General features: G+C 41.6%; 1 protein-coding gene across 1 annotated transcript in view; it reads left to right on the forward strand.

Moving 5' to 3' along the window:
* Positions 1–19,014, forward strand: part of srrm3 (serine/arginine repetitive matrix 3) — a 68,189-nt gene that overhangs the window by 30,291 nt on the left and 18,884 nt on the right. The window contains exons 2-6 of the mRNA XM_072375119.1: positions 2,852–3,150; positions 11,395–11,496; positions 17,459–17,545; positions 18,046–18,126; positions 18,358–18,426. Of these exons, the coding sequence (XP_072231220.1) occupies positions 2,864–3,150; positions 11,395–11,496; positions 17,459–17,545; positions 18,046–18,126; positions 18,358–18,426 (626 nt within the window). The 5' untranslated portion in view covers positions 2,852–2,863. The remainder of the gene's footprint in view (positions 1–2,851; positions 3,151–11,394; positions 11,497–17,458; positions 17,546–18,045; positions 18,127–18,357; positions 18,427–19,014) is intronic.

The following is a 19,014-nucleotide window of genomic DNA, read 5'->3' on the forward strand; positions in this document are numbered from 1 at the left end:
ACAGCCAGAGACAGCGCTGACAAAGAAGGACGAGGAAATGTATAGATTCACCTCTAACACAGACTACATGCATCCTTTGTTTTTGACTTCTTTCACCTTTTGGTTTCTGGCTCGTTAACTCGTGAAGTGATGAGACTGTCATTTTCTTAAATAAAAAGGCATCTGGTGCAAGTGCTGTGTGGATCGTGCCCTGATCAAGATGAATTGTTCTTTTATGTTCAGGGCAGAATGTGTTGCATGAGAGGAAGGGTTACGCTGGCCCACCAGCCTCGGTTATCCAGCACTGCCTCCCCTCCCTCTAAAACTAATGGCTTCAATTTTCGCAAAGGGGCCTGAAAAGACCAGCCGATGCACTTCATCACTGTCACACAAAACAAAGTTGAGTCAGGATGATGCTGCAGCTGCATGTGCAGAGCTCTGGAACAACATCTCAGCCCCACTTCTGGTTTCTGTTCATCAAGAGTATGCTTGTGCTGTGTGGTCAGACAGTTCTGTGCTTTTGAGCTGCTTCTGCTAATCTTTGACTGATTAATCGGGGTGCGCTTGTGTTTTGAAGCGCCGCGCGCTGGTAAACGAGCCGTGCATGTGTGCGTAGCGACGCTGCTATCGCCTGATAGAACAGGTGGCAGGACAGCAGGAGGCATCATCTCTGAATCTATTATGCAGTAAATCAGCACTTGATATTCAGTGACAGCAACCTCTCATCTGCACACGCTTGACTGCAGGAGACTGTATTGAGAAGAGCTCTCATCAATCAAAAAGGACTTCAAAATGACATTCAGATAGACTTAAAAACACAAGGCTCTTTGAGCGTGTACAAAAAGACAAAAAAAAACCTGACGTACAAATCATTCAAAGATATATTTAGAAGTGATAATAAACAGCTTTCCTTACACGGAGTACCAGTTTTATGTTGTGAGCCTTTTAAAGGACACACAGTTGAGTGTGTGCAACAATACTGGTTTAACTGGTGTGAAATGAAAGGTTGCTCCTCCTGCTTCCTGTCCTTCATCCTGTCCTTCCTTCTCATTTCTACATGAGGCGGTCAAGAAGAGCTTAAAGATGGTGTTTTCCTTCTATGTACCGCAGATAATCATGTTTGTGCTGGATATCACACACTGTCTTGCGGAATCACTCCCCACAAATATGCACCCAACCAACCGTTAAAGGCAGGTTCAGCTGACAGAAGCTGATAATAAACGAATAAATCATCTGAAAATTGGAAGGAACCTTCTCCACAACATATATATATACATATATGTATATATGTATGTATATATAAATGTATATTTATATATGTATATGTATATCGAGCAACCTCATTGCACAGTCACTTCTGTGATGGGCACAAATCAATTTTCTTTACAGTCAAAACAACTAAATCCTTTAATTGTTTAATGACAAAAAAATATGAGCAGAAAGGGAGGCTTGTCAGAGAGCTGATAAGGCAGCAGAGAACACAATTAATTGTGCGCAAGTCCTCTACAGGGACCGAAGGTTATCGCAAGCTGCTCTATTAATGCTGGCACCAGCCTTTTCTGCTGTTACAGCGAGGGCGTATAAGAATGTCACATCAAGACAATCACTGACTGTAATTAGTCATTATGCAATGCGAAGTTGTACAGCCACATGCATAAAGTGTCATAATAAGTTACTTTCAAATTGTTAGGTGATAATATCCTCTTGAACATTCAACATCTTGTTTTGGGGCTGTGACACTGATTGCTGTTATAATAAAGGAGCTATTAGCTCATGACTTCTCCCCACCGAATGAAAGGAGATGGCTGCATTGTTCTCAGCCTTTGCCCATGGTTTCCTCTGCTGCTGCTCTTTGTGCACTGCGGCCTGTCTTCTGCCGACATCACATCTCAAACAAGAGAAACAAAGCGAGGAAACGTGGGGAAAAAAACAAGGAGAGTACCAAGACTTGAGCAAGAGTGTAATTACGGTTAGGGATATTCATCTAAACATGTCATTAGCCCTCCCATAAGGGAGCAAGAAAACCAGGCAGGTTAATGTTGGCAGCTGGTGGCATCTCGGCTGTGATGTAGCTGCATCGGCTTGTTGTGGCAGCAGATGAGTATTTGTGGGTATGATCATCTACAAGATCAGGTTGGTGAAGGAGAAGGTTCTCCTTAAAGTGCTAATAAGTTATGACATAGCTCTTCTCGTCCTCCTTTGTCACCTCTTTCATTGCCAAAGCCCCCCCCACACACACATACACTTCTATCCTTTACCTCTCCATGTTACATATGTAGAATATGTGACTTTTAATTCCTTCTCTATACTTCCCTCCATCTGAGCGGTTTAAAGAGGAATCACTCTCTGTCTCCTAACCTGCCTTCAGGCATTTCAGTGCTGTTGACTCATGGAGCAAAAGTTGCTGCCAGCGCTGTCTCTGGCTGTGTATGTCTGTGTCTGCACTATGTTGATGTGTGTGGATGTTAATGTAAAGAGGGCTGCGCAGTTCAAACAGAAACGCTACAGCTTGTTCAGAGACATTAGCATGACACAGTCCACGCCTCTTTCATTCTGGGACCATTTCTGGCTTTCTATTGGTGAGGATTTGTTGTTATTTACACCAAATGTAAATATGTAAAGTATATGTGAAAAGATTTTGAAGCAGTTGGCAGCTTTACGGCTGTCATATGGGGGTCTATACAGAAGATTTTGCTTTTAGGCATTTGATTTTCCTGAATGTGAGCCATGTGTAGAGACAGCGCCAGAGTACAGTAATTAATCAATGACAAACTTTAGAAAATCATTATTATGAAGCTAGGCTTCCAAACATCCCTCTCTCGTCTGCTCTCCCTGCTCACCTTTTGTGTCTCCATCGTTTGTGTTTCCACAGATTTAAGCAATCATGTACGATGCTACGAGGGTGCCGTCTCCCAAAGATGGTGCGAACGGGGAGGCCCAGCCCGTGGTCCCCGGAGCAGAACCGGGAACAGCTGCTGGATCGGGGGGGCCAACGCTGACTGCGGTGCTACAAGCTAAAAGTGAGGAGGAACAACCAGGTGCAAAGGAGGAGGAGCCTAAAGTAGAACCTGTCCTGGTGAAGAAGCCACACAGGGAGATTCTGGACCATGAGAGGAAGCGGAGGGTAGAGCTGAAATGTATGGAGCTCCAAGAGATGATGGAAGAGCAGGGGTGAGTAGATGAGTTACAACAGGCCTGTGCAGACCCACAGAGAATAATCTCCTTTATCTGCAGCACCCCACAGCTTGAAAGAGCTTCATTCAGAAAAAACAGAAACTACCTTCCAAAGATGCAGCTTTGGAGCTGTGTGTCATGTGGCTCACCTTGTGTGTTTAGATAGCTTGAATATCTTTTGTCATGTGTGTTTTTCGAGGCCTTTTATGTGCACACAATTTCCCATAAGCCTGAGATGTTCACCAGGAGATTGGGAGGTCGGCAGAGATGAGCTCACGGTGTAACAGTAAGCTTTGAATGCCTGTAACAACAGAGAGGATTAAAAACGATTTAGACGGCACAGGTTATTACTACACAGTAGAAAAATTACTTTAGAGGGTACCATTATAGATTATGGATGAACAGACGAAACCACATTACAATGATGCAAGAACCTGCTCTGACATCACATGTTTTTTTCATTGAGTAATATTCAAATTCACAAAGCCTATCATTTAATAGCAAAAAATCAAATCAAGGAACATTTTTCAAAACGACACACTTAATATGAGATGGCAGCCCTTTTTAGAGGAAACATGTTCAATCACTAAAACCTTTCCTGCTCAGCGTCAAACACAGTTTGTGACTGGCTGGTAAAAACGTCGTGAAATAGCGAAGCACAAAGCAGTTAAAGAAGCAGATATCTCCCTCTGGGCCTGTTAAGACTAAAAAAAGATTAAAGGGGCAATCAATATTTTATCAAATGTATCAATCCACACAGGGTTAGGGTTTAGGTACAGCAATAAATGTAGGTAACTGGTGTTTTGAGGCCCAACACAAAGGGCCGGTATAGTTACACAATTAGAACTGAGAAAATACAGATGAGGTATAAAAAAATGGGGGGGATCATTGATGCATATACACCAAAAACAGAGGTGGAGCTCAACATGAAAACTAAATGCTTTTAAAACATAGTAAAAACATATCTTAAGAAAGGCAAAAATAGAAAATAGCTTAAACGAGTTTAATGGTTTATCAACTTGCTTCTTTTATTTGCATTTATCACTTTTGTCCAACTGTTCAAAGAAGATTCTGCCATTACAAGACAAACAAGTCTTGCCTATGATAGAATTTGCTGTATGCGAGCACAAATGTATTGGTTTACAATGATTACAAAAGATTTGGTGTACAAATTATCGGAACAAAGTAGAATACACTGTTGCGGTGAGACTCCGACATGATGGATGACAGCAATGCCTCCAGCAGTCGGTGCAGAAGTGGACAGTTGCAGGTAGAAACAAAACACACTTTTGAGCCAAGAGAAACAAGAGTAATGTATGAATATGAATGGAGTTTCTAATCGTCATCTCATGGAAGCGCCACAGTTGAAATATTTAGAATAAGGTGAACAGTTGGAATATATTGCTGGGTGTGCACTGTACAGCTGCTGAGTTCAAAAGCATTGAATTCAGAGTCTGTTACCTACCAAAAGTAATGTTCATCTCAACTGTGGGAGAGAAGAGAAAAACAAGGTAGCAAAAGGTATGGTGTTTTTGGAAGGAGATGGTGCATAGCGGACATGTTTCATAATCTGGACATTTTTAGCGGCGGGGTATGAAAAGGTTGTCAGCAGGTGTGAGCTGTCATTACACATTGTGTTGAACTAAAATACTGTTTTGATAAAAACTGAGTTGATAAAAGGAAGTGAAGGAAGTGACTTTTGAGCGTTTATAAAATGGTCATAAAAATGTGCAGGAATGACTCACGATTAAAAAAGTTTTTATTATCTGAATTCAAGCTTGCGAATAGGTAGTAAAATTACATGTTTTGTGTTGAAGGGGAAAGTTAATATTGGTCATTCCTTGCACCAAATTCCAAGTGCTGCCAACACTCGCATTTCTGTCCTCATCTTCAAGTAACGATTGTTAGTGATGTTGCCCAGGAGACAGTCAGTGAAGAGCACAGGTCAACCCAGCTCAGACTCTCTAATTAGCATCCAGCACAAAGTTAGGAGGAGAGATGGGAACTGTAGAGACTGCAGTCACCCTTAATCCACAATCTCAGGGTTTCTCCCTGGTGGATTTACTCACATTAACACATACACACACACACTGCTGCTTGAATAACCACAGCTCGTTGGCGTTCTCCAGGCTGGCAGAGACCATGATTAATGACGAGCTCTGTGATCCCGTGTTAGTGCGGGAAAGACTCACTTTCCCACTGATACTTTGTGACATTTTATTCACATCACATTTATGATTTACAGAAAGCTGGGTAATCCTTAATGTATAAGGGGAGGAGGATTTAAATGAATTAAAGTCAAGCTAATTAGGGAGCTTTTTAGGGGAGTCGACATATGAGAGGTGGCAGAAGGTATTAGACAGAAGGTGGTGCTGGATTAGATTTGCATTTTCGTCCACTGATTTTCCACCCATCCCTCCTTGCCTGACCATGACCGCTCTTGTCAGGCGGCGTGGTCTCATTAAGACTGCCTAGTAGTGGTAGAGCTCCTGCAGATTAATGTGGCTGAAAGCAAGGGAAGAAAAAGAGTGGGGGTTGTGGGTGCCCTTTTCCCCATCTGTCAAGACCCACGCCTTTCCAGGCCGGGAGCAGTCGTTCGTGGGTTGAGAGCAACGTAAAAGAGCCGTGATGTCTGGTGGATCAGTGCAGTGGCAGGCGACAGCTTGGCTAATTATGACAGAACACAAGAAGACCAGAGACCCTTGCTGACTAGCTCCACTCACTTGTCAGACAGCACAAGTTCGACTGGCGGAAAGTTGCTTTTGAAGGATTCCAACTGCTAAGCTGAGCGTTCAAGTTCTGAATGGACTCAGCTCATCTTGTGAGGCTACAACAAAAGGAGAATTTCATTTTGTCTCATTTGGCTCAGCCTCCCCAGCCTCTCCAATTTCTAATGTGCCTCTTTAAATAAGAGAGTGTGTGTGCGGAGTTAACCGATGGAGCAAAGGATGAAATACTGGGATAGAGTGGGAGAGCATCGGCAGGCATTAGACCCAACTGAGATGGTGGCTGCAGACTCCACTTTTCTCCTCTTGGTCCTGGGTGAGGTGAAGGTGGATTCCTGCCACCTTTGCTGCTCCATTGGAATTGCAGACACGCCCCTCTGCCATTTAAACCCCTCCCTCCCATTCAGCCGTACCGCTCTCCTGTGAAAAGACCAGGATAAATGGTCTGTCTTGAGTGATGGCCTCACCACGGGAGCCAATTAAACTGGCTCGGCAATTAAAGTAGTCTGTTCATTTAGCAATCCAAAGCCTGGCAGCATGCCTCATTCATTTGTCCACTGAGTGCTCTACTGTGGCAGGGAATATTGCCATTATAAGCATATAAAATGGGCTGGAGGTTCAGGCCATTTGTACATGACATCTGTCTGGAAGAGCATTATGTATGATCTGTGTGAGAAGCTCTCTGGATAAGATGGCACATAACAGACTCAACAAGAGTCTTTTTTTCACTGCGTAGTGTCTACTTTAAAGCAGCTTTGGGTATCGTAACATGGCTCACTGACTGATTTTCAGTTCAGTGGCTGTTGGTTATACAAGGTTCCAGACAATTCAAGGGTTCCTTTTTTCCTCAAACCTTATTGAGGCATAATGATTGTGCATGGTTCAAACTCCTGTGGTGCCTGAGCCTTTTTATAGCTTTTTAATGAGCTCTCTCGTCATGGGGCTTCAGTCAGACTAAACTGCAGACCTTTTAAACTCGTAAACGCCACATTTATGCATGCAATGCATGCAATCATATGTAAATATCTACAGAAAGACAAGAAGATTATATTGATCATCCATGAAAGAACATGTGCATTGCCTTCTAATGCAAGCACAAAACTGTTTCCCATGAGCACTAAGTGGCTTTTGAATAAGAGGAATTCAAAATTTATAGTAAAGTTTGAAGGTCGAGATGAGCTCAAGCGTGTAAAAAAACATATTACAAACTTTTTACATCAAAGAACATGTACATTATGACGCACAAGTATGAAAGCAGTTCAGACAGGCAGGAAAATACTTAGCTAAGAGCTAAATTATCTCTCTGGTACTGCTTTAGTAACATCTGCAGCAACACTTTTGGATTGCAAGAAATGTAGTGTGCTAAGCTCCGATCTTATTAAGAGAGCTGCTCTCAGAGTTTTTAGAGGGCAGAGTAAATAGCTATTTCTGCTCATATGGAAGTTTCCCAGCACACCAAAGCCAACGTCCTAGAAAACTGAAGATGTCTGGTGAAGGTCCTCAGGGAGACATTATCACCACAGGGCACCAGATACAACAGAGAAGGTTAGTGCTGGGCCAAACTATTTCAAGTGCACTTGTTATAGGAGTCTGAAAGAAGGCAAGCTCTCATGTATGGTACATTGTGCTGCTCCAGCCTTTGATGAGCTTTAACTGTTGGCAAGGTGAAGAGGGCCACTTTATAAAGTGAGAGCAAGGTATACTCTTTCTTTGCTGCCCTGATTGTCTAGTTTATCTAGTAACCTAACCAGAAAATCTATGACTGGAGAGCATCAATTGAAAAACCTTTTCTCTTGAGGATTAAACTACCGTAATGTATTTTAGCGAAAGCCTCTGTAGGTCTCTTTAAATCTACCCATGAAAAGGTAATGTGTGGATATTCAGGTTTGCTAACAGCAGCGCTTTCACTTTGCTTCCTCTGTTCTTTCTCTCAGGATTGATTCCTGCAAAGTTTCATAGGTGTTCAGATCTGCCTGCGGACAACTTGTAAGGAAAACCTCATCAAAGATCAGATGTGGAGACATCACTGGCAGTTAGACGGAGCACAAGCACATTGGAATAAGCCCCAGACATTTGCACTTCTCCTCGAATCAATGTCTATTACCATAAGGATGGTCTTGGGGCCACAACTATTAATTTTCCTGGATCACAAGTTAATGGGGGAAATCTGTACCTACTCAAAGCTGTCTAATTACTCTCATCAAGTTCTTTAATCGTGGTGCTTTTTCATAGCTACAGTGGTAAGGAGGACATTGCTCAGATCGATGTCCTCTGTCTCTTTCCGCCAAATCTGTGGTTCTCAGCGGGCTGTAGGCAGTGGGCCTGAGCTAATCGGCCTTCATTTGGCCCCATTTAAGTAACTGTGGCCTGTTAACAGTCGCTCATAGGCATAGACACACAATTATGAAGATACACAGCTAAGTACACAAAAGTACTAATTAAACCTGCAGTGGAGATATGTGACCTTTCAGCGTGAACATCACAATCCAATGTGAGGCCGTTTAACACAGATAGAATCAGAACATACCGTTGTGGATTTTCTGACTAACTTCTTTTTGAATGCACCACAGAAGTTTGGCAGTCACGGAGGAAGGAATTTTTTGACTCTTTCTGTAAAGGACCACCATTCACCAGGATGCTGCAGGCTATCCGGTGCATCAGAGGATCTCCCGGCCCATTCTTCCTGTACTGCAGGCTCTTTGTTAAAGCAGCGTCTCTGCTGGGCACGTGCTCTCTGACTTTGGTTTGTAGGCTAGACAGATCAAATACAACCTAACTTTGTTGTGCCTCGCGCAGCGAAGCTGTGCTGTGCTTCAGAGCGATTCAGCAGAAGGATAATGGAAAGAGATGTGGAGAGGGGATTATGTGATTCTGGAGATTGTATGTCAATAGCCACATTGTAAATTGTGAATTCCCTTTCTTTTTGGTCAGATATGATAAAGAGGTAGCTTCTAAAGAACACTCTTACTATATTCAGCGCAAAAAGAAATAGAAAACCTTACAGGCATGCATTTGTTGGCCAGAACCATTCAGTTTTCATAGTATTGTGTCCCCTCTTCAGTCCACAGAAAACAGCTGCTGCTGTAGAGATGACTAGAGGCAGCTAATCTATAGTGATGGCTCTTGTACTGTGAATGGAAAGCCATGAATACAAAGTGTTCGGGCTCTCCATTGTGCTGAGCTGACAGCTGCTGGGCTGAGAGATTGTCGTACAGCAGGACCTGATGACGCTGTCATACCGACCAGCTTCCTCTCTGTTGGACCATCTTCCAGCTCTCTCCACTCTCTACCACACTTTTCTTAATCTCATTCTCCGCACCATCAGTGTGCAAATAGCGACCAGCTCAGAATATGTGGTATCGACTGCTATATTTAATCTGAGAAAAGCAAACTCCCCTCAGACTAATGCTATTTCTACGCTGATATGAGCCACGGGTTGATTTACATTTTGCCTTATGAGCTGCAGTTAAAGAGAAGGAAGGAGAATCTGTTGCCATGAGCAGAGAACCGATTCCCCGTCTTTTACTTCAAGCTACTGAAGCTTGGCACGATCTGTTTTTAGAAATCTAGACCGGAGCAGTGGTCCCTTCTCACACAAAACCAAGACATTCGTATAGGGTGTTAGGGTGAGGGTGAAAAAAACAAACCTTTTCCAAATGATATTTTCAACTGTTAAAGCATTACTAATGATTTTTCTGTGTTTACGTGGCCCGATTAGATTTTTTTTCTGTCCCCAACAAAATTAAATGTTGATGCAGTTTGTCAGTTTCAGAGAAAAGTCATTGCCACATAACCAGGAAACACCAGATAAACATCAGCCATCAGTTTATGTTTTCCTATTTGTAGATGGGGCGATTGCAGTCAACAAGCTGAATATTGGCTGATACCAATGTTAGGCCCATCCCTAGTAATAACGGTGGCCTTGGAGGCTCATTAAACTGCTGGGTGGATTTACTGTTGCATTATATAAGATGAATTAAACCTATAGATGTACTGCAGGCTGTAACGTTTCTGTTTGCAGAGCAGTTTCACATTTTTGTCCAGAATTATTTTAATATGCATGTTTTAAGGCAAACATGAAATTCAGATAACCTCTCCTACAGAATCCATTATGTCATATAGCTATTTATTTTGTTTTGCTTTTCTATCATATTGCATTTATTATGCAACTGTGAAATGTAAACACTTAACTTTTAATGAGACCTGAGGCAGAGCTCATTTGTGTCAGATGAATCTGAATGTGAAATATTATTGAATGTCTCTGAATGTAATTTGGGATATTGCAGAAACAGTAATAGAGCTATCGATTTCCTGTTGTTGCAGACAGTTGGAGACAGAGCAGTTAATGAGATTTACACATTTACAGCTCTCCGCTACTTACTGGATCCCCTAAGAAGTGCATTAATCTGGGTGTGAATGAATATAAGAACAAGGATATCACATCAGAAACCCACACGTGAAGCTACCTTAAATAGAAAACATCACAAATCAGATGTGAATGATGACTTAAAAGGCTTAATTCTGTGTACCCTATTCACTGGTAATGCAGGATATCTGTCATTTTGGTTGTGAAGTGATTCCTGAATCTTCATGGGAACATCCTGCATTTCTGTAGTTTGTATATGAAGCAGACATCACGGTTCATGGTAGTGGCTTCCAGTCAGTCTAACTTTGATTCTAACCACCTCCAACTCCTTCCAGCTCTCTGTCATGTTTCTCCTCTGTAACTCAGTGCAGCTCATTCCCTCAGACTGAGCAGAGTGTTGAGAGGAGTTGAAGATGGTCTGAATTCACAGGGACACTGGTATACAGTGCACTGAACATGGTCTCACACAGCTGTCCTATGAGAATCTCTAAGATAGAGCCAGACTTGTTTGGACAGCCTGGTTGAATTATTACTGTGTCTGTTGCAGAGCTGTTGCCGGTCTTGCTGTGGCAGCCCATGACAGCTTCTACTTGCGTTATTCACAAACTGTGAGGATGTTGCCCAAGGCTGTATGCATGAACAATATCTGCCAACTGTGAATTATTTTTTAGGTTTTGCACCGTTAAGACCACAGCGAAAATATAGCTTCTCCTCCTGTTATTACACCTGTTATTAAAAAAATAAGGCTGTCGTTCAAAATGATATGACAGAATACAAAATCTGCATACACTGATTTCTTTTGTGTGTGTCTCTGCAGTGGATTGCAGTATTATGTCTGTGTCAGCTTGTAGAGAGCTCAGCAGGATACAGCACTCACTCGCAGAATAAAACATGCCGTGTTGTGCAGGCCCGCCTGGGGCGGAGGGTGACAGTGAGTCACCAGAATGTGCATCATTTGGCTGAGTGCAGTTTTTGATCAAGACACGATCAAAAGACAGTATTTGCCAGTTGTTCAGACTCTGATGGAATGACAGCTTTGACAGAACTCCTGCAGCATTCGTTGCCGTTATTTAAAGCTTCAAGTTGTCCTCGTTCATTCGCTGCGGCATGTGTCTTCTTCTCTTAACTACCGTGTCTTCGTATCCTCAGGTACATGGAGGAGGAGATCCGACAGAAAGTGAGCACATTCAGACAAATGCTGATGGACAAGGAGGGCGTTATCACCAGAGAGGGCTCTCATACACAACCAGTGTAAGTTACTTCACAACAGGTTCATTCTGTAATTCTTTATCTGTATACTGTGTGTTCTGATTTCAACTCGCCTGCAGATCTGCATCATAAAACCTCTTTGTGCTTGGCTTTTGAAGCATTGAATTAGTTGGGTAAAATAAGGAGAAGGCTGAATATTACTGCAGCTTGCATGCATCATTATTCACTTCCTTGCTTCGCTCTCATAAAAAAGTTTCCATCGACATTATTGTGCAATTCAAAAGGTTTTATATCCTTGATGATAAATCAGTTGCAAAATTAATACAGATGTTTCACAATGAATTAATAAAAAAATCTAGACAGCAGTAAATATCAAGTGCAAGCAGAAATTGACTTTAAAGCGGGGTATGAGAAATGATCTGTTCCTCTAATAATGTCCTCATGCGGTCAGTTCCTGTAATGGGAGCTGTAATAGCATAAGTTCAACACGTTCTAATTAAAATCTTTGGCTTTTGACTGTGAGAGCTTTTCATGGATACACAGAGGACGGTTAAAGCCAGCTGCTTTCAAAACAATTAGTGGCGTTTAAAAGTCTTTTCTAAACGCTGTTGGAAGCCAATGAGGCAAAGATTGGCATGATAATTGTTAATTTGTTTTTCCCCTCAAGCTTTGAGCACGAGGTGGGAGGGGAAGTGCCTCATCTGACGCACAAAAGATGGAAGTAAGGCAGTCAAAATGGAAAAAAATTAATAAATTCCATGCAGTCTTCATTTACATCACGGCAAGATGGAAAAACGCGCTCACAGAGGCCACAGTTACAGCCTTTAAAAAGCATGGTGCGTGTGGTGGCCCTCCTGAGTCAGTCCATCACACTGAATGTGTGACAGAGGCAGGTGGTGTGGGGGTGACGTGACCTACTGTCTGTGAACTTGTGACTGGTAATGAAGTTGATGCTCGCTGTCTCTACAATATGGTTAATGATTCTCCCTCCTCTGCACCTAATCTGGTGTCTGACATTTAACTTCAACACGATTAAATGAGGAGGAAGGTCGTTACCCTGGACAGCTATGTACAGTAGGATGAATCTATTAACATTTAATGCCGAAAGAAAGCGAACTACTGTTTCAGGTCAGTTTTGAATGTCAGCTCAGGCTTCGAACTCTGCAACACTCCCTCTCCATAAAAGCCTTGTTATCGTCCCACTCCTCTTCATCCTCTGTACTCACACAGGCCCCAAACACGCTCATTGTGTCCAGCTATCTTGAAGTGAAATACTTACAGCAAGCATGCCTTCATTAAACTCCATTTACTGCCAATGGATAGGCTGATCACATCCCCCTGCTTTAAAGGGATAATACAGAAGGTGATCCTCACCCTGTTGGTGTGTGTCCCAACACCTTGTGTTTAGCTGTGGCTAAACCTCTTTTTGGCCTCTTTATCTAAGCTGTTGGGATAGCACTGGGGATGTCCATCACATGTCGACGTCCATCACATGTCGACAATTATTGGGGTAAACAGCTGAAATTGTGTCATCAGATGCACACAATTTCATGTCTACTTTGTGTTTACTTGGTACAACTAAATACTTTTTAAATTAATTTGAGTGTTTTCCCAGCATAAATATCAGCAACAGTTCTTAGTTCTTAGTAATTATAAAATAGTAATTGTGTAGAGTTGTTGCTGGGGGCAGGAATGATGACCGACTGATAGAAGATCAGAACATCTTCCTTCAAAGATTGAGGGACCTAAACATTCTCAACAGATAACGTTTTTGCTGTATCTTTATGAAGACAGCCTCGATGTTGTATTTTTAGTCCGGTTTGTTGTCAAGGTGAACCCCATGTTTGGATTTTACCTAAAATCCATAATAATCTCCTTTGTTTTTTCAGATTTAAGATGCAGGCCACAAAGTGATTAACCCTTTTCCCTGTACTCAGCCTCGTGTCCATCATTGATACATCCAGTATTTCTGGATATAACAGGAATCTGAGTTGTACTGTATATCTGTTTATATGGTAAAGAGAAACAAAGACTACAGTCCCCTGTGGTGCTCCTGTGCTGCTGACCACCTTCTCAGACCTTTCTTTTTGTCTGGTAGTCAATAAACCACCTCGATTTTCTGAAGCTTTTCACATAGCAGCACAAGGTAAATTGTGTTAAAAACTGTAGAAATAAAAAGTATATGATCCTCACAATGCTTACCGCTATGTCCAGAAAAAAAACTGTTGGAAATTCATGGGAGATGAATGACATCATTTTCAAAAAAGAATAAATATGATATATCAAGGCAACATGAATGACTCAAGCCAGTGCAAACTATTGTCATTTTTGAATTTTTATTAATTTTGTATTAATTTGAGCAATGGATTTTAAAATGTTTACCCTTTATCTATCCACCCAGTTCAGTTTAACTTGTCATACTCTCTGCTGACTTTAAAGGTTAAATATCCCATAACCCACTTTCTTCGACCAAAAAAAAAACTCCCAAAGAGAGAAAGATATGACCAGAGTCCACGTTGTTCTAGTTTTCCTAAAATAGAGAAAATCATGAGCCGCTTCAAGGGCTTGAAGGGTGACATCTTTTTTTTTTTAGATCAGATATTGGACTTAAGAAAAAAAAAAATATATATATATATATATATATATATATATATATGATACTGCTGCATCAAGTGTGTATTTGATAAACTGAGGTGAAAGTTCAGTTCATGCTCTGAAACTGTGCTCCGGATGAAGGTGTTCAGTCATTTCTACAATTTAAAACCCCCACAGTGTTGTCACACTGCTGTCACAAGCAATCCTTTCCTGTGATATGAAGGGTCTGGGCTCTGACATTTTTAATGGTGAACGGGGATTTCATCCACCATGATACCGAAGTTTTCATCTAGTGCTAGTTCATAACTCTGTTTGCTTGTGTCCATATTGATTTTCTGGAGAATGTAAGGGAAGTGTGAGAGAAGGTATGCAGTGCATAAAGCTTCCCGTAGTACCTCTGGCTTACACATGGAGTCTGTTTGATTCATGCAGGATCAATGAGGAAGCTGATCCTGGTCTTCACATAGCTGGCAAATATCTGATGAAAAGCCTGAGACAGACGTTTGTCATCAGGGAGCAGAAATAGATTTCTTTTAACACTTGTGTGAAAATCTAATCACTGTGCAACCACTGCATCGTATTTTGCCCTACAGTCACAGAACTGATCGGTTCAGCTTTAACAGTCCATGTGCTTCATGTTAATACGATAACACCCCCCCCCCCCCCCACACACACACACACACACACAGAGAATGAGAATTAATGAATCCATCTTCCATCTACCACTCCCCAAAAATAACACGCTACACTTTTCTGCAGCAACAGAAATACAACCGGGCCCTCGGAAAGGATATGAATGAGTTGTACCACTTTGTGCTGCAGCCCTGAGGATGGACTTGGTTGTAGTCTATCACAGCCAGGTCCCAGGGACAGTGGTTGAACGAGGGAGCCTCACCAGTGCAGCTTTAAACATGGCGACACTCACTCATCTGCCTAACAGGGGCACTGTCTGGCGAGACAGATGTCTCCTGCATATTAGAGCTTGGCATCAATTAAGAGATTAGAGACAGGGCGGGGAATTAGTTGATTTATCATCAGTGACTGAGCACGGGGGCCATGAGATAGTTTAAATTGCTGTTAATTGCTTTTTTCTTTTGGCAGAGTTCATCCTACAGGAACTCTGGCCTAAGGCAAATAGACACAAAGATGTTGGTAAAAGTTGTATTTTGGTTTATCAAAAGCCAAACTAAGATATTAAATGTAAATATAGCAGGTATTAAAAATGCAACCATGAATCCAGATCATTTAGGCTTTATTTGTGTCAGATACATGCAGAAGCTAAGGAAGACTTCCATGTTCATTGCAGCTGCCTGTATTTTTGCAGTGATAAAGGTGGCATCATCATCTCGCAATCTTTACTTTATCTGAGGGGTCCTTTAGTCTGTATTTATTCCAATTCAAGCGCATAAACTGTTACAGCTGGTTACCTCTCTCTGCAGTCTAAGACTGTTGATTTTGTTGCTCAGTGTCCAGTTAAATCTATGTCAAAAAGCTTTTAGTGTGTGTGCGCGTCACGTGTTTGGAAAAGGTCATATCATGGTGAAGGGAGGTTTTTCTGCTGCTCTTTGGCATCCCTGCTGTGCTCATCGGTGCTCAACCAATTAAGGACTCTGTTGCTTCATGTTTTCCTAACAAACCACAAGGCATAGCTTTAGTTCAAATGTGCTCCCCTCTCGACCTCAGGATACTTTATACCATGAATGTTTCCTTTTATTCTACCTCTCCTGCTCTCCTTTCTGATCTAATGTGAAACTTCCTCTTAATGTGTGCTTGTGTGTGTTTGAGCTCCTCACTCAAGTTGCATCATCCTTTGCTTTATTAACTTGTTGGTGCAGCTTCTTCTCATTATCCCTTCCTGTTTTTTCCCCTGCTAACAGAGGCTGCATGATAAATCATTGAGGTTAGGTTTGTGTTTTCATCGCTGTTCAGATAATCTCTGCAAATACCACCACATGCTAAATATCTGTGCTATACAGTCAACAGAATGACATGCTAAGTTTGCAACAATAACAAGGCTGGAGGTTCGTGGCAGTGTGAGGGGGAAAATAATCACTGCTGTGTGTACTTTATAGGTTTCTAAAGCATGTATGGAGATGGTAATGTAAGGTTTGATGATTCAGAGGGGGGCATATAACGGTATAGCAGGACAGAGAGGATTAGGGAGGAGACTGCAGCCATCTGTCGGTTTATACAATCCAGAGTCTGAAAGACAAATTGGAAAATGTGAATCCTACGAGTGAGAGCCGATCATTCATTCAGGGGAAAATTACAAACCCCCCTTTAAAGCTTAAGTCATAAAGAATTTTAGATGTATTTAATATATTTATTAAAACCAAATCAGATACTGTATAAGTGTCTATAATTGTTTCCTCAGTTATTTGCTCAGTTTGCAAATGATGTGAACCTGGAAGAAGCAGATGGGGTTTATGACAGCAGTAAAAATAAAAGGTTTGCTCAGGGACCCCTGAACAGGTTATTCCAGCCATGCAAGCTAAACTGATTGGAAAATTCATAATTTGACTGAACTTGTTGAATACCTCTTTGGAGTGGCTTTAGATTACTTTTGTTGTTTATTGGTACTACATGAATAAGCTGAACTGAATTGAACTGAACTAACTGATTTCAGCCTCAGTTTTATTTTGTCTGGTGCTACTTGGCAAGGGTTAGCATCTAAGTTATCCCAGTAAATCATAAAGGACAAATACTTGTGCTGTTTCATGTGATGTATGACCTTAAGTTTTCTCTTAACTCTTTTAATTTAAAGAAATGGGTTTGAGATGATTTGGAGACAGTATTTCAGTGACAGAGTTTGTGCCTTGAAATACTAAGAAGGGAGTTTCTCAACTTCAAAGGTCACTTACAGAAGGTGTGTTGGTTATCACTGAATACTTTAGAGTTTTGTTGTTGAACAATAAATAATCGGATCTTTTAAACTCTCAAACCTTGATATCAGAGTTGTGCTGCTGTCCAAGTCTAAGGTGGGCTACAGTAAACCGGATCGACCATCAGAACACTTTTTACTTTACGACAACATGGACGATTTCTGTTTTGAATCTGATGGCACTTCTTCATCAAAAGAACCCTTCACACTCCCCATGCTGGTAACTATAACTATTGTAATTTATAATGCCAGAGGGAATGGTCAGACTTTGCAGCTGATGTTGCTGTATTTCTCTTCATCGATCTGTCTGGACTCTGCTGATGAAGATGTGAGTTATTGAGTTGCTGATAAAATGATCTCATCTATTGTTTCTGTTACTATTGTGTCTCTGGTTGTCACGGTCACAAAGCAAACAGCAGCAGCACGTGGAAAAAGCTGAACCATTTCTGCGTCGGTGCCGCTGTCAGTCGCTGCGTTTTCATTGAGAACTCTGGAGGCGCTCTTCATCTCACGGTCTCGTGTTTTCAGGGTGAACCACCTGCACTATCAGCCTGACGGCTATGAAGAGGACCTGGAAGTAGATGGCTATGAAGATGGAGACTGTGACCATGGCAGGTTGGTTGCAGTGTGTGTAATAACCACCAGCTGTCACGTCTCCAGTGATGAATTCAGTCATTTTTTCGCAAGGCCTCTGTTTTCTCTGATAAGATTCAAATTCAAGGACAGAACTGCACTTTGGATATAAATGCTCTTCAAACATACCAAGATAGTTCATGCACAGTAATAGTGAGCATGTAGAGGTAGCCATTATCGATTTCAACATCATAGCACAGATGGTCATTCTGCTCCCACCTCCTCGTAGACAAGATCAGGTTTAATTTCTCTGAAGCGATTTCCTGTTTCCAGGCCATTGCACAAATATTGTGTTACGGCCGAATAGATTGAGGAAATGAGAAAACATACACATGCCATCTTGTTATCGGAACAGCACAAAATAACTATATTCAGAAATTGAAAACTGCAAATGATTATAATAACAATCACCTGCACATTTGTCCTTTGTTTCTCACAATGCCCCCTGTCCCTCCTCTTGTCTCCTTCTTCTCCTTATTCAGATTGAAAAGGAAATCAAGCAGCTCTCCGTCACCTCGTCCAAAGAAAAGAAAGAAGAAGAAATCTGGCCGTCGAAGGAGTCGGTGAGTGGAAACAGCGCCTACTATGTTTTGTGAAATGGAATGGAACTTTAGCAACTGAGACTTCAGACACTGTCAAGATGGGGTGCAAAGTGATTAGCAAAGCATAATGTCGGCCTCAGTTTTCTTTTGACCAGGTCAGCAAAAGGAAACAGAGAGAGACTCGGTGGGAGAAGATGTTAGGTTCATTTTGCAGTCATTGCATGAATGCCTCCCTCTACTCTCCATCAACAGATTTGGCAGCTCCTCACCCACTCGCAGAGAGAAGAAGAAGAAGAGTGGGAAGAAACACAAACGAGACAGGTGAGTGTGTACATGCTGCGAGTGTGTCAACAGCAACGTGTTCTCACGACTAGAAATCAAATCTGACATTTCAAGTGTTCACCTCCCACGTTAATGTGATGTTCACAGATGCGGTTTCACTTATCAGAAACATAAATATAAAAAGTAGATTCATCATGAGACGGATATGAAAAGTTTCTGCCCTTTACTTTCTTATTTTTATGTTCCATTTTACTTTTCTTCTGGCATCTGTTTGACACTTGTGGAGAGAGAAATCAATTAGAAAAAGGAATGAAAAAGCTGAAAAAGAATAAAAAGCATGACGGACAAAAGCAAGCAATAAGAAGAGAATAAAGAAAGTCAGGGCCAAGAGGTGCAAAGGCAGCAAGAGATGCAAGAGAAAAGATAGGAGGAGTGGAGAAAAGGAGGGAAAACAAAAAAAAGGCAGGAAGAAATATAAAGAAAATGATAGGAAAGATGGATTAGAAAGGAAGACTTTAAAAGGAAGCGTATTTTAAACACTAGGAGAAATCTCAAGATAAAAGCAGAGAAAAAGATTTAGAAGGAAAGGAAAAGCAACATGAAGACAGAAAACAGAAAGAAATATTG

Source organism: Leuresthes tenuis, unplaced genomic scaffold (assembly GCF_036924035.1).
Source record: "Leuresthes tenuis unplaced genomic scaffold, fLeuTen1.0.hap1 SCAF_21, whole genome shotgun sequence".
Taxonomy (NCBI): Eukaryota; Metazoa; Chordata; class Actinopteri; order Atheriniformes; family Atherinopsidae; genus Leuresthes; species Leuresthes tenuis.